This window comes from Symphalangus syndactylus, chromosome 16 (assembly GCF_028878055.3).
Source record: "Symphalangus syndactylus isolate Jambi chromosome 16, NHGRI_mSymSyn1-v2.1_pri, whole genome shotgun sequence".
Classification (NCBI taxonomy): domain Eukaryota; kingdom Metazoa; phylum Chordata; class Mammalia; order Primates; family Hylobatidae; genus Symphalangus; species Symphalangus syndactylus.
The window spans coordinates 65,328,461-65,351,189 of record NC_072438.2 but is presented as its reverse complement, the minus strand read 5'-3'; the positions used below and the strand labels follow the sequence as shown (position 1 = coordinate 65,351,189).

The 22,729-nt window shown below is 39.9% G+C and overlaps 1 protein-coding gene across 1 annotated transcript in view; it reads right to left on the bottom strand.

The window, feature by feature from the left end:
* Positions 1–22,729, bottom strand: part of C9 (complement C9) — a 78,781-nt gene that overhangs the window by 46,111 nt on the left and 9,941 nt on the right. The window contains exons 2-5 of the mRNA XM_055246047.1: positions 10,414–10,519; positions 9,888–10,032; positions 9,477–9,624; positions 1,484–1,622 (exon numbers count right to left, since the gene is read on the bottom strand). Of these exons, the coding sequence (XP_055102022.1) occupies positions 1,484–1,622; positions 9,477–9,624; positions 9,888–10,032; positions 10,414–10,519 (538 nt within the window). The remainder of the gene's footprint in view (positions 1–1,483; positions 1,623–9,476; positions 9,625–9,887; positions 10,033–10,413; positions 10,520–22,729) is intronic.

The following is a 22,729-nucleotide window of genomic DNA, read 5'->3' as shown; positions in this document are numbered from 1 at the left end:
TTGATGTATTAGATTATGCAATGCTGCTCCAAACTCCATGGTGATTTATATCACACCACATCACCTTTCTAAAATCCCAAACATTCTGAAATGCTGAAACACATCTGTTTCCAGGGTTATGGATAAGGGAAACCAGTGCTTCCTTTCCAAACATGGTTTCAAGATCAGTCCTGGGCAGCCCCTAGTCTTCACTATTCTATGTCATACAAGCTATTACCCCTCTCGAGAAGCTAAGAGCTGATCACAGTGGTGAAGACAGGAAAACTGTAAAATGCAGACTAAACTCCAAACAAACTAAATCAACACAACAATAACCTTTCTTCCATCAGCAATGACCAAAGTGACCATGTTTGGTATTTTCTATTTAAGAAAGGAGAATGTGTGTAATACTTTTTAAAAACGATTGTCATCTTTCCATCACAAAAATCTATGCTTAAAGTTTAGCCTGGCATTATGAGGGAAAACCAACAGCCCAAAAGATTTCCTCAGATTTGTTGGCAACTGACTTATATTCTGACTTGTAGGTATAAGAAACATGACCACATGTGAAAAAAAAAATGCCAGTCAAATGGTCAAGATATGCCAGTCAAATGGTCAAGATATGACAGTCTTTAGCATTCATGAGAAAACATGATTGCTTCTGGATGCAATATGCAGGGACTGATTTATGATATTTTCAGAAAGTAATGCTTATTTAAAAGCATACACATTTTTCAAACTGGTGGGACTGATAACAATAAGAGCCTTGTAATAACTCAATAAAGCAGACCTTATGGGTCTTCTTTACCAATGGGAAAATTTTAAGAAACAGACTCTTGTAGCTCCTGAGTCAGAGCAAGCTTATTATTATTCTTCATTATATTTTGCTTGGAACAAAGAACGAATCTCTAAAGGTGATAAATATTAATCCTTTTAATGGTGGAGGGCTACAGTCTGTCATTGTTCTAGAGAATTAGTGACTTTAAGAACGATAGCTAAGTTTGGAATAGTGTTGTGTAGAGTAAAAATCATTTTTATGAATCATTTTCAAGAGGTAGAGGAGTTTAAGGTGAGAGAAAATAGCCACTCACATTAGTCAAGCAGGCTCTTCATAGGGGGATTCTGAAGGAAAACCAACGCAAAGGTGAGTTTTCATCAGGAGGCTAGCAAGCAATAACAGCAAAAGCCAAGTAGCATGTAAGCAGTGTTACCACTACTTAAATCAGCACTGATTTAATTTTTAGTTATCTTAGATCCTTAGATAATTCTTTTTATGGAGTCCAGGTATTTGCCACATCTTTATCACTAGGTGCATGTTACTGAGGATTGAGAAGACACAATTGTATATTTCTAAAGAGATCCAAACTACGTTGCCTCTTGTTTGAGTCTTGTGTTCATGTGAAATTATTACTCTACTGAGTTTTTCAATTGTTTGGTACTAAACTTATTGAAGCAATTTTTCAGCCAAAAGTTGAACAATGTGTTTTCCTCCGAGGAGACTTACTTCATAGACCAAAGAAGCCACGTTCCAGGGTCTTCGGTAGTATGTCAAAGTGTTTCCATCCCGATCCCGGTTACAGAGTCCATTGTAGAACTCATTGTCAAAAGGTGTGCTTAGGGGATCCATCCCTAAAATGTTGATCCTGAAAATGAACAGAGTAGTATCAGAAGTGGAAATACCACAACATAATGCAAGGCAGCCCTCTGTAGCTGGAAAAAGTGAGACAGCTTCAGTTCATGTCACCGTCACCCAATATGTGTGTGCTATAATCAGGAACAGAAGCAAGAGCTTGTTCACCTTGGCACAGTGTCTCTGGCAGAAAGCATACCTTAGGAGAGCCTTGTGAACTCTTTTAGGCAACTAAGGCACTGTTTAGAATGCAATGAAAGAAATGCAATAAGTAAGGCACATGGGACCATCTGGTTCCTGGAGTTTTAACTTCACTGCTGTAACTCTTACCTAACCTCCCTTAGTGAACCAATAACTGATGCTGTAATACCAACTATTTAAATTATTTGAGAACAGAGCATCTCAGGGGGCCAATATAACATATGCATGTAATTTTTCATCTATGAATCAACATTGGGGCCTTCTCTCTCTCTCTCCTCTCTCTTTAAACTTAAGCGTTTTCCTCCAGCTGTCTCATTGCTTGTCAAGAACCTCATTCCCTCCAGGCTTATATTATTCCCATTACACTTTCCAAGATGAACACAAAAATTTTAGCATCCTGGCAAGGCATTCTCAAAAGTTCTATTTTTTCCCATAGCAAAATATTTTTATTTGGCAAGCTTTCATTCATAAATATAAATCTTATTTAGCTTTTTAAAAAGTTAAATTTTACTTGTAGGCTTAGAAACAATATATGAACAAGAAGCAGTTATTTCCTTGTGAAATACACCTCTGTTCATTGGAGGAATACAGTCATTGCTGTCTAGGCTGTATCTGGAATAAATGGCCCCAAGCCAGGGAGGCCAATAAGTTTGAGGATCAAATCTATAACTTACCTTGACACAAAAACACAAACTCTTCCATGGCTCTAGGACACATTCCTAACTCCAATGAACTGGATTACAAATCTGGATGTTGGTTGTAAGACCAATTTGTCAAAGAGTGGGTAGTTTACCATAAACCCATGGCTTACGCAAGAGAAATAATTGAAAGGGTTTCCTACTGCTAGTGGGTTAGTTAAAAACATGTTTATATATATAGCACATTTTACATAAACTTTGAATCTACAAAGTTCTAAAGTGAATCTAAAGTGGTTCAACTTTAATGGAAGGCAAGTTAAGAAACTGACACATGAATATCTTCCTCAAGGCTGACATATAGATAAAATTGACCACCTCTCACTGCCTGTCCCACCAAAATACCTTTCATGAAAAATGCTATGGCCTTAAAGTTCTAATATAGGGTCAAAATTAGACCTATTAATTTGAATATGAGAAAAAAGAAAAAAAATTATATATTTGATTTACTTTTTTAAACACCTTATTCCTCATGATAAATTAAAATTTTGGTCCCAATTCTTTACCCATCTCTGCATGTACACCCTTGCCATGACCTCATCATGGGCAAAGTATACTTCCCTCCCTAGTGGCTTTGTGCTTGGCCATGTGACTTACTTTAAGCCAATGGTATGTAGTTGAGAGTGACAGTGGGCCAGTTCAAAGTGTGGGCATGAAGAGGCCTCAGTCATTGCTTTTGCTTTCGTGTATTTGTGCCATTGTCTTGAAAAGGGCTTCTAATGGGTAGCCGCTGCCCCTTCAACCTGGCTATCCCAGTGATCCCAGTGAAAAGCAGAACCACCCCAGCTGTTGCAGCTTGAGGTGAAGCTCCCAGTGAAGCCCAGTCTTGTGAGAAATAAACACTTATTTTTGTATCGCTAAGGTTTTGATGCAAGCTCTCCACTACTAAGACATAAAATACTGGAAGCAAATGACCTGGGTTGTTTCTTAAACAAGACCTCAGAAAATGTACTTTCTTTATATGATAGTGAACTACATATCTGGTGTAGCTACTTTAACAGAGACATTGTACCTCTTTATTTTCAGTGAACAATGAAATCAACCTTTGTTTATATTGATGATTAGCTCTTAGGTGACTACTATATCTATGTGTTGTACAGTGTCTGCAATTGGCAGGGGGGAATATTAAGACCGTTTATATACACTCTCTGCTTCCATGCAAATTGTGTTCAAATTAAGGAGTAGAACATAAAATCACCAATTTCAAAAACCAGGCCAAGGAAGAATACACAATCAGCCCTCCATATCTGTGGGCTCTGTGCCTGTGGATTCAACCAATCATGGACTGAAAACATTTGGAAAAAAAAATGTACATGATAAGCATGTACAAACTTTTTTCTCTTATAGTATAGCAACAATTTATATCGCATTTACACTGTATCAGGTGTTATAAATAATCCAGAGATGATTTAAAGAGTACAGGAGGATGTACATAGGTATGTGTGAATACTATGTCATTTTATATCAGGGACTTGAGCATCCTGAAAGTTTTGTACATGTGGGAGGTCCTGGAACCAATCCCTGATGGGTAGAAAGGGAGGATTGTACTTGTGCCAAATGAGTGGTACATGTGAGTGCTTTACACATTGAGTCTTCTGGAGGAAGAAATCACCATGGGAGGGTCATTAAAAGAGTTTTAGAAGAAGAAAGATTTGATTTGGGTTTTGGGGGGTGGGTAAATTGGGATGGGGCTAGTGCAGGAGAAATGTGTGGTAAGAGTTCAGAGATGGAAATGGCATGTTATGAGGGTAATGGTCTTCAGATACTCTGTCTCCCCTGTAAGGGAATTTTGATAAATTATACTTTCCTGCACATTTTTAGCATGACATCTAATATTTTTCATCTTAAGATGAAGTAGATGCAAAGAATATAATTCCTAATAATGTTGTCATTATTTGTACTTTAACATATAATTATTTTACCACTTTAAAGATAAAATCAATAAATATAAATGCTGTAGTGATGCTGGGTCATACAGCATTGATATTTTTCTAACAGATGGAAATTTTTTAGTTATTTTTATTCCTTTTTATTTATTTTTTAATAGGCTTTACCTTTTAGAGCAGCTTTAGGTTCACAGCAAAAGTGAACAGAAGGCACACCGTCTTCCTATATACTCTATGCCCCTTTTTATTCTCAGATCCATATTTCTATTCCATTTCCCTCACAGAATTTTAACCTAATGTAATATAGTTTATTTTTGAAAGTTTTTATTGATTACCTTGTCATACTTTTCTGTACCAAAAAGATATTAATTGAAATTTAAAAATATTAAATACTCTTTGACCATAGGGTCTAAGTATTAAAAATTCTTTATTAATAGCAGCATATATAAGTATCTTAAATTTTTAAAAATCATTACTAAACATAAGTAAAATTTTATTGGAAAGCTATCTCAATGAAATAAATGAGTCTTCTTTTTAAATTAATATGTTGGTTCCTGCCTCCATGAATGAATATTACTTTATTCATTCATTCATGGTGCTAGAAAGAGACGGCGTTCAGTATCAATTTGAGTCCTACTTTTCATCTTTATAGTTATAAGTGCTGAGAAGCTTTACTAACATAAATAAGTAGATAAGAATAAAAGAAATTTTATTATAACAATGTCACACAATTTTAATCCCTTTTTCTCGGTTATATACCAAAAAGAGATCCCATAGTTAGTGACCTTTGATCAAAAATTATTTTTATGCTCCATTATCTAAAAGTTGATTAGGTAATCTTTCAATGTTGATAAAAAGAATTAGAGATCACAGAACTTCAAGGTGTCAGAGTCCAATTGAGTACTAACATTTGGAGTTGTTTCTTGTCATTTTCTTTTTTTCCTCTCTATAGTAAAATGTGAGATGGGTGAGGAGTATACTCTGCTCTTAGAAAGTAAGAAGTAAGTGATTGTTTAAAAAAGCAAGAAAGGAGAATGGGCTTGACAACTTGGATGCAGCTGAATTGTCATGCTTATTAATTTTATGAAAAACATGTACATATGGAAGTTGAGGATTTACTATTAGCTTAGCTACATAATTAATAGTTGAGGAAACTATTACCTTAAGACTTGTCTGCCCTTGGAAAGTTTTTGTGCACCCCGTGGTATGCATATTCTAGTTTGAAGGTTATCGTTTTATAGATCATCAAATTGGCCAGTTGGCTGGACCCATCTGGAAAGTTAAAATGAAACTGATCCACAGTCTAAAGCACAACTAAGGAAGAAATGTTTCAAAAGCTTTGGACTTGGTTCCACTACTACAGAGACAGCCAGTCTAGTCTAGAATAAGCCAATTTTTTCTGCCAAGAAACATAACACTTCTCATGGATGGAAAGTCATCACCTGGGAAATAAAAAAAAAAGTATGTTCCTTGGCAGTGCTTAGAGATGCCTGCTTTCACATCTGCATCTAGAACCACAGGAAGTTCCAATTTACCAGGTGAACTGAAGAGAAAGCTCCCTTCACAGAAGTGTTGTTATGCTTAGATCACAAAAAATAATTCCTGGCATATTGTACATCACTTACAGCTGGCTGGACTTAACGCCTTTTCAATGAATGCGAGATGAGTTGGGGGATTTTCCTAAACACTTCTGGAGAATCTCAGATGCCTACAAATAAGAGGCTGGAACCTTTGTGATACAACTCAATTCTCCTGGCATAAGAACATAGATGTGAGAGGCCTTCAAATGAAAACAGTATAAATTAATTACCATGAGTGCTTGTGACTTTCACATGTAGAAGAATCTAACTGTATGTGACTATTGATAGGACTTTTTGAGGTTGTCCAGATTGAATTGGGTAGATGTAGTTTATAAGCATGTTGCTATGATTAGGGAGTGTACTCCTATTACCTCTATTTCGCAAAGAATCCACAGCTCCATATAAGAATACTGGAGGTTTATAGTAAGTAAACATGCAACATTAATGGTATGAAAGAATATTACAAATATAACAATATATGTTGTTTTGAAACCTCTTCATAAATATTAATTACTGATTTATACCACTCTCCTATATTCCTTAATTCAAATATTTGTGTGATAAGTAGCTACTTAAGGAGTTTCATTTTTTAAGGTTAGTTTTGCTTTGAAGTTAAGGTGTTGAAGTTAAGACTTATGGATTTTGTAGTGATGTGAGGGAACTGCTGTGGGTGTTGGCTGGGGTTTTAAGGAGGAGAGGGTAAGGTGGTATGGTAGAAAAATATAGTTTTATGAGACTCAGGGAAACTTGTTTCAGCTCTACTAGAACTTATCAGTCAAATGGCCTTATTTATTTCACTCAGTTCTTATCTATAAAATGAATATAATACCTCCTCTAACAATCTCCCAGGATTATTTGGAAAATCTATGGAGATAGAGTGTAGAAAAATATTTTGAAAAGTTTAAAGTATTATGCAAATGAAAGTTGTCATAGAACAATAGGTTTCATGAAGACTAATTTTAACATAGGTTATTACTCATGGTAATGGGGAATTTAATAAAAAATGTTGATGGACTGATTCTATCAGGACCTACTTCGTTTTCTATTTCTGCAGCTGACCTTTCCCCATAGCTGGGGCACCACCTTCTTACACAGCCTTGAAGACTCAGCTGTGGGATGGTCCCTAACACCAACCCTGACTGTGGTAAAGCGTGAGGTATTTAAGAATTCCTAGCTAGCCCTGCTTCATTATGAAACTCTCTGACAAATGCTATGCAACGAATTTTTCTTTTCCCTAAACAAAGGAAACCAAGAGATTATGAATGATTGTTTTTCAGCTAAATGGGCCAATATTTCTATATTCTTTTCCTATAAGACAAACTATAAATTTGCATTGAATGAGAATAAATAACATATGTTAAGCTGTTTTATTTAGATTAAAGAGAAAGTTGTTTCTTGGATCCCAATTAAAGCAACATAAAGTAGTAATGGGCTTTCACCATGGACTCACAGCCTTTCCCTGAGGAAATAAATAAAAGGAATCAGGACTCATTTGAGCACACCATTATCTAGTTATAAGATTTGAGAAAACTCCCATGCCATTTACTGCCTAAAATTTACTAAGAGGGCCTGCTGAGCTTAGGGGCCTAAGACCATCCATTTGATTCGAGACTCCCATCTTTAGGCTAAGTGCCAAAGGCACTGTAAGTAATTTTGAATGCCGCTTGAACAAGATTTTATAAAGTGCATGAAGGGCATGTGGAATGCTTTATCTGGTGCCTGGGTCTTGGTATCCTGGGATATTTTTCTTACCTAGATTTAAGAAGTAGAAGTTTCATTTGGCTTAGAGAGAGGAGACATCTCCTTCATTAGCTAAACTTGATAGAGGTCTTATCATAGGAACTGCCTAGTAACTTTGTGTAGGGTTTCTCAACCTCGGCACTGACACTTTGGGTCAGGCTGTCCTATGCTTAGCATCATCTCTGGCCTCCACCCACTACATGCCAATAGCACTTCCCATTCACACCACCCCCCCCAAGATGTCACAGCTACAGTGGTCTCCAGATACTGTCTTTTCTCTCTTTTTTTTTTTTTTTTGAGACTGAGTCTTGCTCTGTCGCCCAGGCTGGAGTGCGGTGTCGTGATGTCGGCTCACTGCAAGCTCTGCCTCCCGGGTTCATGCCACTCTCCTGCCTCAGCCTCCCAAGTAGCTGGGACTATAGGCGCCCACCACCATGCCCAGCTGATTTTTTGTATTTTTAGTAGAGATGGGATTTCACCGTGTTAGCCAGGATGGTCTCGATCTCCTGACTTCATGATCCGCTCGCCTCAGCCTCCCAAATTTTGGGATTACAGGCGTGACCCACTGCAGATATTGTCAAATGTCTGCTGGGGGAAAAATTACCACTGATTGAGAACCACTGCCTTACCCTTCTACCAGCCTTGCTCTTATCATCACCCCTATCTTTTTTCCTCTCCCCATCTCCATACCCAGGACTGGAGTCCTGTCCCTGAAAAGAAATTCAGTCTTACCTGATGGCAATTGACAATATTTTAGAAAGCACTGAAAGGATATTCATTAATTAATAATTAGCCTATTTATCCACCTACCAAGTATTTACTGAGCACCTACTATGACCTAGGCACAGGAATTATGAGCATAAAGAGACACATTACATTATAGGTGAGGAAATAAAGCCATATACCATCTCTTTCAATATACTACTGGGTGGAAGAATGACCATGTCTTTGTTGGGGACCATTTTCCAACAAATCCACCTTTACCAAAAACAGCAACAAATCCACCTTTACCAAAAACAGCTCAGAATGAGTAAGAGAGGCCATGTAGTAGATATTCCTAGGATGCCCTCTGACTATATATGGAACAGAACAGAATAGAACGGAATCTCTCTGCATATAGTCTCTATTCTGTATAATCCTGAGTTCTGAACTCCAAGACATCCCATCTGAGCTTACAGCCACCTGTCCAGAGCCCCTTAGGTTTTGTATGGAAAATGAATGAAATGTCAGCTCTCTATAATGAGAACCAGAACCTCAACATAATCATCCTCTGGCATCAAAACTACTTCCTCTGATCACATTCCTCCTGGGTCAGCTCCAGAATGCTGGAAACTCCCAAGATCCAGGAGAAGTTCCAATGGAAGACAGCCTTTCCAGCAATGCAAATATTTGAATTGAATTGCTAGATCTCCTATTGGAAATTCATTGCAAATGTTAACATATCATGTCAATGTTGCTGTGGTCTCCTAGAGGTTCCTGAATGAGAGATTTCATCTCTTGCTCCACTGAGAGACAATCATCTAACATCTTGATCATCTAGTCCACTCTACAGACCCCTACTGAGGCCAGGCAATTTGTCCAAATTATCCTGAGATGCTTATTTAGCACTTCCTTTAAGCTCAAAGGTAGTTCAAAAATAATACAGACCCATCAGCTGTATCACCTGTGTCCCTCGCACAAATGCTTCTACCAGTCTATCACAGTGAGAGAGATGGAGATCATTTTCACTCATTTTCATCTGAGAAAGTACAAGTAAAATACAGACCCAAAGCCTGCTGTTCGTGCCAGCTCAGACTCTTCTACCACTCTGTCTCTGCAGGGGGGACGGGGATCACTTTCACAATCATCTTCATCTGAAAAGTCTCCGCAGTCATTGTCACCATTACACTGAAGTCGCCTCTTTATGCATCTGCCTGAAATCAAAATCAGGAAGGACTCAATGTATCTAATGCCAAATATCCTCTTTCTTTCTGAAGTTATCAAATGCATTTTAACCCTGGAGTTGAGGTATCAGAAAAACATATTTGAGTTCTTTGTACAGAATATATAGATGGCCCCTTTTGGGGCCTTTCACACTTGGAAATCCAAGTATCCAGAAGCATATGCTTTTTTTTTTTCTGTTCATTCAGGAAGGCACACAGAAACCCACAATGAGCAATTGGAGCACAAAGATTACCTGTACTGCATTGAAAGTCATTTCCGCAGTCATCTTCAGCATCCTCACAGGGCTCTGTAGGCACACACTCTCGTCTGTCTCCCACAGAGTCGGTGCAACTTTTCCCATTAAATTGTCCAAAGACCTCAATGCTTCTTGAACGAAACTGCACAATATCAGTTGGAATGATTAGAATTTCTAATGCCAAAAAAAGGGTATGGTCTAAAGGTGCATCCATACAACTATATCCCTGCAATGAGTCAATGGTTTTAAGATAGAAGTGGTGGAAGATGTTATTTAGGGTAACACTCTGCGTTCTAGGTTTGGCAGCCTCTTATACAGATGATTCCTCTGGACACTCATTTAGTATTCTGTACAACATAAAGATTTCCTGGAAAAATTAGCAACATACATTTAAATGTTTATCTCTCTTTCTGGGTTTGGAACTCAGTTGTGGGGCTCCCTGCCTCATAGTCATTTTTCTGGAGAGGCTAGCAATACAGTTTCCATTTGGGGAGGTCAGTGGGGAAGGGAGATGAACACTTACCATTTGTCTGAGGCAAGGATCACACTGTGACCATTCACTCCAGGGGCTCATTCTGCAGTCTATGTGCGATGTAGAGCCACTTCTTTCTGTTAGCTCTGGGTCATAACTAAGATAATAGAACATCCCAGTTTATAATGACCATTGTGTATGTCTGTTTCCAAGAAGTCTTCACAAACACAGTTCATTTTGTACTTTATCCCCTCTCAAATTATGCCAGTTATCTTTTTACTATATCTCTCATTTCACCCTTAATTGCATGCTGTTTTTTATTTTCAACTCATCTTCTTGTTTAATTCTTGTCTGTATTGTAAGTTAACTTTTAACTTCCTAGCAATGCAAATACTTGAAACAACAAAATAACGGCATTGAGGAAAACTAGCAAAGCATCTTTCCAGGTGTTTTGCATAGATTAATCTTATATTTCCAACTAGATTATGAACTTAATGAAGCTAGAAATCTGATTTTATTTTTTTGCATGTCTTCCTTCCCATCCACCATACCCCACCCCTCCCAAGAATCTGGTGAGGCTAAGTTACCTCATTCTCTTGCAAATTTAAGCCAGCCAGCCCAGGCCCAGCCATTCCTGTAGCAGGCACCTCATAAATCAGGTTTCCTCTCTCTGGTATTCTGTATGCCCTAAACTGGATGCTTTGCCACTTCACACGTCACTTCAGGATTTATTCCTGATCTTTCTGAGTTTTAACATCATATATTTTGGCACGTATGCCTCCCTTTCCACCCCCAGGCCCACTGCTCAGCAGTGCTTTTCTGGCTTTGAACTTTCCTTTCTCTGTTGGTTCACCATTTGAGTCTCTTCTGGTTGAAATATCACCCAGGATAATTATAAAAAAAAGAAAACACCTCAGAACCAGAAACCACCCAAAAAGAATCCTACAAATTCCCTACCTCTACTTGCCTGATCTGACACTGATCCTTCCTATAGTTAAGCCTCTTAAACCACAGAAAAGGCTGGCTGAATAAGAAGAGCTCCAGTCTACAGCTCCCAGCGTAAGCGACGGAGAAGTTAGGTGATTTCTGCATTTCCAACTGAGGTACTGGGTTCATCTCACTGGGGCTCGTTGAACAGTGGGGGCAGGACAGTGAGTGCAGCCCACCGAGTGTGAGCCAAAGCAGGGCAAGGCATCACCTCACCCAGGAAGTGCAAGGGGTCAGGGAATTCCCCTTCCTAGCAAAGGGAAGAGGTGACAGACAGCACTTGGAAAATCAGGTCACTTCCACCCTAATACTGTGCTTTTCCAACAGTCTTAGCGAATGGCACACCAGGAGATTATATCCCGTGCCTGGCTCGGAGGGTCCCATGCCCATGGAGCCTTGCTCATTGCCAGCACAGCAGTCTGAGATCGAACTGCAAGGCAGCAGTGAGGCTGGGGAGGGGTGCCTGCCATTGCCGAGGCTTGAGTAGGTAAACAAAGCAGCCAGGAAGCTCGAACTGGGTGGAGCCCACTGCAGCTCAAGGAGGCCTGCCTGTCTCTATAGAGTCCACCTCTGGAGGCAGGGCATAGCCAAACAAAAGGCAACAGAAACCTCTGCAGACTTAAATGTCCCTGCCTGACAGCTTTGAAGAGAGTAGTGGTTCTCCCAGCATGGAGTTTGAGATCTGAGAACGGACAGACTGCCTCCTCAAGTGGGTCCCTGAACCCCAAGTAGCCTAACTGGGAGGCAACCCCCAGTAGGGGCAGACTGACACCTCACACGGCTGGGTACCCCTCTGAGATGAAGCTTCCAGAGGAACGATCAGGCAGCAACATTTGCTGTTCACCAATATTCACTGTTCTGCAGCCTCCACTGCTGATACCCAGGAAAACAGGGTCTGAAGTGGACATCCAGCAAACTCCAACAGACCTGCGGCTGAGGGTACTGACTGTTAGAAGGAAAACTAACAAACAGAAAGGACATCCACACCAAAACCCCATCTGTACATCACTATCATCAAAGATGAAAGGTAGATAAAACCACAAAGATGGAGAAAAAAACAGAGCAGAAAAGCTGAAAATTCTAAAAATCGGAGCACCTCTCCCCCTCCAAAGGAATACAGCTCCTCATCAGCAACGGAACAAAGCTGAATGGAGAATGACTTTGATGAGTTGAGAGACGAAGGCTTCAGACGATCAGACTTCTCCGAGCTGAAGGAGGAAGTTTGAACCCAATGCAAAGAAGCTAAAACCTTGAAAAAAGATTGGAAGAATGGCTAACTAGAATAACCAGCGTAGAGGTCATTAAATGACCGGATGGAGCTGAAAACCATGGCACGAGAACTACATGACAAATGCACAAGCTTCACTGGCCGATTTGATCAACTGGAAGAAAGGGTATCAGTGATTGAAGATCAAATGAATGAAATGAAGTGAGAAGAGAAGTTTAGAGACAAAAAGATAAAAAGAAACGAACGAAGCCTCCAAGAAATATGGGACTATGTGAAAAGATCAAATCTATGTCTGACTGGTGTACCTGAAAGTGACAGGGAGAATGGAACCAAGTTGGAAAACACTCTGCAGGGTATTATCCAGGAGAACTTCCCCAACCTAGCATGGCAGGCCAACATTCAAATTCAGGAAACATAGAGAATGCCACAAAGATATCCCTCGAGAAGAGCCACTCCAAGACACGTAATTGTCAGATTCACCAAAATTGAAATGAAGGAAAAAATGTTAAGGGCAGCCAGAGAGAAAGATCGGCTTACTCACAAAGGGAAAACCATCAGACTAACAGCAGATCTCTTGGCAGAAACTCTACAAGCCAGAAGACAGTGGGGGGCAATATTCAACATTCTTTTTTTTTTTTTTTTTTTTGAGACGGAGTCTCGCTGTCACCCAGGCTGGAGTGCAGTGGCACAATCTCAGCTCACTGCAAGCTCCGCCTCCCGGGTTCATGCCATTCTCCTGCCTCAGCCTCTCTGAGTAGCTGGGACTACAGGCCCCCGCCACCATGCCCGGCTAATTTTTTTGTATTTTTTTAGTAGAGATGGGGTTTCACTGTGGTCTCGATCTCCTGACCTTGTGATCTGCCTGCCTCAGCCTCCCAAAGTGCTGGAATTACAAGTGTGAGCCACCGTGCCCGGCCTCAACATTCTTAAAGAAAAGAATTTTCAACCCAGAATTTCATATCCAGCCAAACTAAGCTTCATAAGTGAAGGAGAAATAAAATACTTTACAGACAAGCAAATGCTGAGAGATTTTGTCACAACCAGGCCTGCCCTACAGGAGCTCCTGAAGGAAGCACCAAACATGGAAAGAAACAACCAGTACCAGCCACTGCAAAAACATGGCAAATTGTAAAGATCATCGATGCCAGGAAGAAACCGCATCAACTAACGAGCAAAATAACCAGCTAACATCATAATGACAGGATCAAATTCACACATAACAATATTAACCTTAAATGTAAATGGGCTAAATGCTCCAATTAAAAGACACAGACTGGCAAATTGGATAAAGAGTCAAGACCCATCAGTGTGCTGTATTCAGGAGATCCATCTCATGTGCAGAGACACACATAGGCTCAAAATAAAGGGATGGAGGAAGATCTACCAAGCAAATGAAAAACAAAAAAAGGCAGGGGTTGCAATCCTAGTCTCTGATAAAACAGACTTTAAACCAACAAAGATCAAAAGAGACAAAGAAGGCCATTACATAATGGTAAAGGGAGCAATTCAACAAGAACAGCTAACTATCTTAAATATATATGCACCCAATACAGGAGCACCCAGATTCATAAAGGAAGTCCTTAGAGATCTACAAAGAGACTTAGACTCCCACATAATAATAATGGGAGACTTTAACACCCCACTGTCAACATTAGACAGATCAATGAGACAGAAAGTTAACAAGGATACCCAGGAATTGAACTCAGCTCTGCACCAAGTGGGACTAATAGACATCTACAGAATTCTCCACCCCACATCAACAGAATATACATTCTTCTCAGCACCACATTGCACTTATTCCAAAATTGACCACACAGTTGGGAGTAAAGCACTCCTCAGCAAGTGTAAAAGAACAGAAATTATTACAAACTGTCTCTCAGAACATAGTGCAATCAAACTAGAACTCAGGATTAAGAAACTCACTCAAAACCACTCAGCTACATGGAAACTGAACAACCTGCTCCTGAATGACTACTGGGTACATAATGAAATGAAGGCAGAAATAAAGATGTTCTTTGAAACCAATGAGAACAAAGACACAACATACCAGAATCTCTGGGACACATTCAAAGCAGTGTGTAATGCCCATGAGAGAAAGTTGGAAAGATCAAAAATTGACACCCTAACATCACAATTAAAAGAACTAGAGAAGCAAGAGCAAACACATTCAAAAGTTAGCAGAAGGCAAGAAATAACTAAGATCAGAGCAGAACTGAAGGAGATAGACACAAAAAACTCTTCAAAAAAATCAATGAATCCAGGAGCTGATTTTTTGAAAAGATCAACAAAATTGATAGACCGCTAGCAAAACTAATAAAGAAGAAAAGAGAGAAGAATCAAATAGATGCAACAAAAAATGATAAAGGGGATATCACCACCAATCCCACAGAAATACAATCTACCATCAGAGAATACTATAAACACCTCTATGCAAATAAACTAGAAAATCTAGAAGCAATGGATAAATTCTTGGACACATACACTCTCCCAAGACTAAACCAGGAAGTAGTTGATCTCTGAATAGACCAATAACAGGCTCTGAAATTGAGACAATAATTAATAGCCTACCAACCAAAAAAAGTCCAGGACCAGACAGATTCACAGCCGAATTTTACCAGAGGTACAAGGAGGAGTTGGTACCATTCCTTCTGAAGCTATTCCCATCAATAGAAAAAGAGGGAATCCTCCCTAACTCATTTTATGAGGCCAGAATCATCCTGATACCAATGCCTGGCAGAGACAAAACAAAAAAAGAGAATTTTAGACCAATATCCCTGATAAACATCGATGCAAAAATCCTCAATAAAATACTGGCAAACCGAATGCAACAGCACATCAAAAAGCTTATACACCATGATCAAGTGGGCTTCATCCCTGGGATGCAAGGCTGGTTCAACATATGCAAATCAATAAATGTAATCCAGCATATGAACAGAAACAAACAAAAAAAACCCATGATTATCTCAATAGATGCAGAAAAGGCCTTTGGCAAAATTCAATAGCCCTGCATGATAAAAACTCTAAATAAATTAGGTATTGATGGGATGTATCTCAAAATAATAACAGCTATTTATGACAAACCCACAGCCAATATCATACTGAATGGGCAAAAACTGGAAGCATTCCCTTTGAAAAATGGCACAAGACAGGGATGTCCGCTGTCACCACCACTATTCAACATAGTGTTGGAAGTTCTGGCCAGGGCAATAAGGCAGGAGAAAGAAATAAAGGGTATTGAATTAGGAAAAGAGGAAGTCAAATTGTCCCTGTTTGCAGATGATATGACTGTATATTTAGAAAACCCCCTTGTGTCAGCCCAAAATCTCCTTAAGCTGATTAGCAACTTCAGCAAAGTCTCAGGATATAAAATCAATGTGCAAAAATCGCACGCATTCTAATACACCAATAACAGACAAGCAGAGAGCCAAATCATGAGTGAACTCCCATTCACAATTCCTTCAAAGAGAATAAAATACCTAGGAATCCAACTTACAAGGGATGTGAAGGACCTCTTCAAGGAGAACTACAAACCACTGCTCAATGAAATAAAAGAGGATACAAACAAATGGAAGAACATTCCATGCTCATGGATAGGAAGAATCAATATCGTGAAAATGGCCATACTGCCCAAGGTAATTTATAGATTCAATGCCATCCCCATCAAGCTACCAATGACTTTCTTCACAGAATTGGAAAAACTACTTTAAAGTTCATATGGAACCACAAAAGATCCCTCATTGCCAAGATAATCCTAAGCCAAAAGAACAAAGCTGGAGGCATCATGCTACCTGACTTCAAACTGTACTACAAGGCTACAGTCACCAAAACAGCATGGTACTGGTACCAAAACAGAGATATAGACCAATGGAACAGAACAGAGCCCTCAGAAATAATACCACAAATCTACAACCATCTTATCTTTGACAAACCTGACAAAAACAAGAAATGGGGAAAGGATTCCCTATTTAATAAATGGTGCTGGGAAAACTGGCTACCCATATGTAGAAAGCTGAAATTAGATCCCTTCCTTATGCCTTATACAAAAATTAATTCAAGATGGATTAAAGACTTACATGTTAGACCTAAAACCATAAAAACCCTAGAAGGAAACCTAGGCAATACCATTCAGGACATAGGCATGGGCAAGGACTTCATGTCTAAAACACCAAAAGCAATGGCAACAAAAGCCAAAATTGACAAATGGGATCTAACTAAACCAAAGAGCTTCTGCACAGCAAAAGAAACTACCATCAGAGTGAATAGGCAACCTACAGAATGGGAGAAAATTTTTGCAATCTACTCATCTGACAAAGGGCTAATATCCAGAATCTACAAAGAACTCAAATAAATTTACAAGAAAAAAAGCAAACAACCCCATCAAAAAGTGGGCAAAGGATATGAACAGACACTTCTCAAAAGAAGACATTTATGCAGCCAACAGACACATGAAAAAATGCTCAGCATCACTGGCCATCAGAGAAAGGCAAATCAAAACCACAATGAGATACCATCTCACACCAGTTAGAATGGTGATCATTAAAAAGTCAGGAAACAACAGGTGCTGGAGAGGATGTGGAGAAATAGGAACACTTTTACACTGTTGGTGGGACTGTAAACTAGTTCAACAATTGTGGAAGTCAGTGTGGCGATTCCTCAAAGATCTAGAACTAGAAATACCATTTGACCCAGTCATTCCATTACTGGGTATATACCCAAAGGATTATAAATCATGCTGCTATAAAGGCACATGCACACGTATGTTTATTGTGGCACTGTTCACAATAGCAAAGACTTGGAACCAACCCAGATGTCCAACAATGATAGATTGGATTAAGAAAATGTGGCACATATACACCATGGAATACTATGCAGCCATAAAAAATGATGAGTTCATGTCCTTTGTAGGGACATGGATGAAGCTGGAAACCATCATTCTCAGCAAACTATGGCAAGGACAAAAAACCAAACATTGCACGTTCTCACTCGTAGGTGGGAATTGAGCAATGAGAACACTTGGACACAGGAAGGGGAACGTCACACACTGAGGCCTGTTGTGGGGTGGGGGGAGGGGGGAAGGAACGCATTAGGAGATATGCCCAATGTAAATGACGAGTTAATGGGTGCAGCACACCAACATGGCACATGTATACACATGTAACAAACTTGCACGTTGTGCACATGTACCCTAGAACTTAAAGTATAATAAAAAAGAAGGAAAAAAAACACAGAAAAGGCTAGGTGATGCCAATCTCTCCTCAAATGCTCTAGATGCCAGCTCCCCTTAGAGACTCTGATCCATTGAATATCTCCTTCCTTTTAAACTCTCCCTCTCTACTATCTCCTTTCCATTTGTAGTTTAAAGTGTTCAAGCTTGTGATGTTAAACCTAAAAAGCCAAGCAATGAACAAATCATGCACCCTCCCTGATTATACATTTTCTTCCAGCCACTCCCATCTCCCTCCTGCCCTTCACAATAACACTTCTTAGAATAATTTCTGGAAGCACGTTTATGTCTTTCTGTAATCCAAAGAACAAGTCTTATCTCTTCCTTCAAACTCTACATGTCCTTTTAGTTACTTCTAAATTCTCTTTTCTTTTAGCCAAGTTCTTGAGAAAGTAGTGAGCACCCTCATCTCTTGTTTCTTACATCCCAACACTTCTCAACCCTCCTGCCCTGTGAACGCTGCTCTTGCCCAACTCCATGATGACTGCCATGTGCCTCACTGTTCCTTTCAGTCCTTACCTTACTGACTGCTTCATGACATTCAATGTATTCACCACTGTTGCTCTTCAGGACACTCTCTTCTCTTGGATTATAGGATCTTTCTTTCATTTCTTTTTTCTTCTCTGCCTGGTACTCCTACTCTTTTATGCAGGCCCCTCTTCTTCTGATAGTCGTTGAAATACTTATTTTCCCTTGAAATCCTTTCCTTGGATGTCTCTCTCTCTCTCTTATTTTTCTCTATATTTTCCCCAGAACTTTGGTTTTCATGTTTATGCTAATGACACTGTATTAATCTGTTCTCACATGGCTATAAAGAACTACCTGAGACAAGGTAACTTATAAAGAAAAGAGGTTGATTGACTCGCAGTTCCACAGGCTGTATGGGAGGCACGACTGGGAAGGTCTCAGAAACTTACAATCATGGCAGAAGGGTGAAGGGCAAGCAAGTACATCTTCACATAACATCAGGAGAGAGAGAGTGAAGGGGGAAGTACTACACAGTTTTTAACAACCAGGTCTCATGAGAACTCCATCATGAGAACAGCAAAAAGGAAGTCCAGCCCCATGATTTAATCACTTTCCGCCAGGCTCCTCCTTGAACATGTGGGGATTACAATTCAACATGAGAGATGAGTGGGGACACAGTGCCAAACCACGTCATTCCACCCTGGCCCGTCCAAAATCTCATGTTCTTCTCACATTTGAAAACACAGTGATGCCTTCCCAACAGTCCCCTAAAGTCTTAACTTATTCTAGAATTAACTAAAAAGTCCAAGTTGAACATTTCATCTGAGACAAGGCAAGTCCCTTCTGCCTATGAGCTTGTAAAATCAAAAACAAGTTAATTACTTCCAAGTTACAATGGGGGTACAGGCATAAGGTAAATGCTCTCTTTCCAAAGAAGAGAAATCAGCCAAGAGATAGGGGCTACAGGTGCCATGCAAGTCCAAAACCCAGTTGGACAGTCATTAAATCTTAAAGCTCCAAAATGATCTCTTTTGACTCCACTAATCATGTTCAGGGAATGCTGATGCAAGGAGCAGCTCTGCTTCTGTGCCGCTGCATAGTATAGACCCTGCGGCTGCTTTCATGGGCTGACTCGAGTACCTACAGCTTTTCTAGGTACACAAGGCAAGTTATTGATGGACCTACCAATCTGGGGTCTGGAGGATGGTGGCCCTCTTCTCACAGTTCTCCTAGGCAGTGCCCCAGTAGGGACTCTGTGCAGGGGCTCAAACCTGACACTTTTCCTCCACATTGACCAAGTAGAGGTTGTCCACAAGGGCACCGTCCTTATAGCAAACTTCTGCCTGGACATGCAGGCATTTCTATACATTCTCTGAAGTCTAGGTTGAGGTCCCCAACCTCAACTCTTCCCTTCTGTGCACCTGCAGGCCCAATACCGTGTGGAAGCCACCAAGGCTTGGGTTTGCACTCTCTGAAGCAATGGCCTGAGCTGTACTTGGCCCCTTTTAGGCATAGTTGGAGTTGGAGCAGCTGTGATGCAGGGTGCCATGTCCCAAGGCTGCACAGAGCAGTGGGGCCCTGGGCCTAGTCCATGAAATCATTTTTACCTCCTAGATATCCGAGCCCGTGATAGAAGGGGCTACCACAAAGGTCCCTGAAATGCCCTGGAGGCATTTTCCCCTTTGTCTTGGCTATTAACATTTGGTTCCTCTTTATTTTTGCAAATATCTGCAGCTGGCTGGAATTTCTCCCCAGAAAATGAGTTTCTCTTTTCTACCTCATGGTCAGGCTGCAAATTTCCCAAACTTTTACATACTCCTTCCCATTTAAATATGAGTTCTCTTTGCTTATGCAAATGAGCATAGGATTTTAGAAGCAGCCAGGCCATATCCTGAACACTTTGTTGCTTAGAAATTTCTTCTACCAGATACCTTAAGTCATCTCTCTCAAGTGCAAAGTTCCACAGATTCCTAGAGCAGGGGCAAAATGCCACCAGTCTCTTTGATAAAACATAGCAAGAGGACCTTTGCTTTAGTTCCCAATAAGTTCCTTATCTCTATCTGAGACCATCTCAGCCTGGATTTCATTGTCCATATAACTATCAGCATTTTGGCCAAAATCATTCAACAAGTCTCTAGGAAGTTCCAAATTTTCTTCCATTTTCCCTTCCTGTCTTCTTCTGAGACCTCCAAACTCTTCCAACCTCTGCCTGTTACCCAGTTCCAAAGTCAATTCCACATTTTCAGGTATCTTTAAAGCAATGTCCCACTCTTGTTACCAATTTTCTGTATTAGTCTGTTCTCACATGGCTATAAAGAACTACCTGAGACTGGGTAACTTCTAAAGATAAAAGATTGAATTGACACAGAGTTCCACAGGTTGTATAGGAGGCATGGCTGGGGAGGCCTCAGGGAACCCAATCATGATGGAAGGGTGAAGGGGAAGCAAGCACATCTTCACATAGTGGCAGGAGACAGAGAGTGAAGGGAGAAGTACTACATACTTCTAAACAACCAGCTCTCATGAGAACTCCATCACAAGAACAGCAAGGGGGAAGTCCACTTCCATAATTAAATCACCTTTCACTATGCCTGCCCTTCGACACATGGGAATTACAATTTGACATGAGATTTGGGTAGGGACACAGAGCCAAACCATATCAGACACCCAGAGATAAGTCAGCAGCCCAGACATCTCTCCTGGACTTTAAACTTTTGAAGACAACTTCCTATTGGACCTTGCACTTGAAGATCTTCATGACTTACTGAACTCAATGAGTTCCCAAATGAGTGCATTAATTTTTCTCCCCTCTCAAATATGCTTCTCCTTTGTATTTATTGTCTTGGCAAATGACACTTCCATTTATGCAGTCATTCTAATCAGATACCTGGTGCTACCTGTCTCATCCTGCACTCCAATCCTCATCTATGCCATCTAATCAACCACAAAAATTTGCTGTTTACAGTCTTGTAAATGATTCTCAAACCCATCCATTCTCTTCATCTCTTTCAGATGTTTTTCTTGTCTACACCAACATTATATATCTCCTAGATGACTACAAACATTACTCTCTAATTCAGTTTCCAGAAGGCAACCACAGGGGTCTTTTAAAAATGCAAATTTGATCTTACCATTCAGTTATGAGAAACCTTCAGTAGCTTCCCACCACTCTTGTGATGAAGTCTAAGTTTTTTTTTTTTTTTTTTAACATAATGCAATAGGCAGAATAATGACTCTCAAAGATATCCCTGTTCCAATTGCTGGTACCTGTGAATATGTTGCCTTACATGGCAAAGGGGACTTTGCAAATGTGATTATGGGGAGATCATCCTGTATTGTTTGGTTGGGCCCACTCTGATTACATGGGCTCTTTAAAGGAGAAGAGTGGGTGAGAGAGATGTGAAGACAGAAAAGGCAGGAGAAATTCAAAGCAAGAAAAGGGACTCCACCTGCTGTTGCTGGCTCTGAAGATGGAAGAAGAGGGCAATGAGCCAAGAAGCACAGGCAGCTGTAGAATCTGGGAATAGCAAGGACATGATTTTTCTTTAGAGCCTCCAGAAAGGAATCTGGCCCTGCCAACACCTTGATTTTAGCCTAGTGAAACCTACTTCAATTTTCTGACTTCTAGACCTGTTAAATAATACATTAGTGTTTTAAGCCACTAAGTTTGTAGTAATTTGTTACAGCTGTGATAGGAAACAAACGCACAATGCCTACAGAGCTCTACATGGCCTATCCCTGTCCTAATTCTCCAACTTTACTTTTCTCCACTTAAGCTCCAGCTACACTGAACATTAAAATTTCAAGACAAGCCACTTTTTCTCATGTCTTCAGGCTTTTAACCATGCTATTCACTATTCACTACATTGATCTCATCTTGGACACACATTATATTTTTCTGAGAATCCACCTTAACCTCCTGGTGTAATTTAGTTTTCTATGTACATATTCTTACAGCATCTTGTTCTCATATTTCATTGAATTAATTATTCACTCATTTATCTATTCATCAAATATATATTAATTTCCTATTATTGGCTAAGCATGGGTGTTACAATGGTGTTCAAAACAAAACAAAACAAAAAACATGATCCCCAAAGCAGGAGTTTACATTTTAGCTAAAAATACCAGTGAGTTTGGGGACTTTCCTGTTTTGTTCAGCTTGAATATCAAATACCTGGAACATAATAGGTACTCAGGAAAGGTTTTTTTTTAATGAATAATTGAATAATTGAAAGAGGAGGAAGGAAGTCCTTAGTCATGGGGTTCTGGCCAAATCTAGGCCTGTATCTCTCTAGGGTGTGATCTCCTGGGGAATCATCCACATGGTTTTTGAGCAAGGATTGCAAGGCAGACTTCCTGGCTGGAGATGGCATTTTTGTAAGCCTGGCCCTTGCCTACACCTTCCAGAATATCAGGAGATGTGATGAGCTTCATCTTCTAAAATTGCAGGCTAAAAA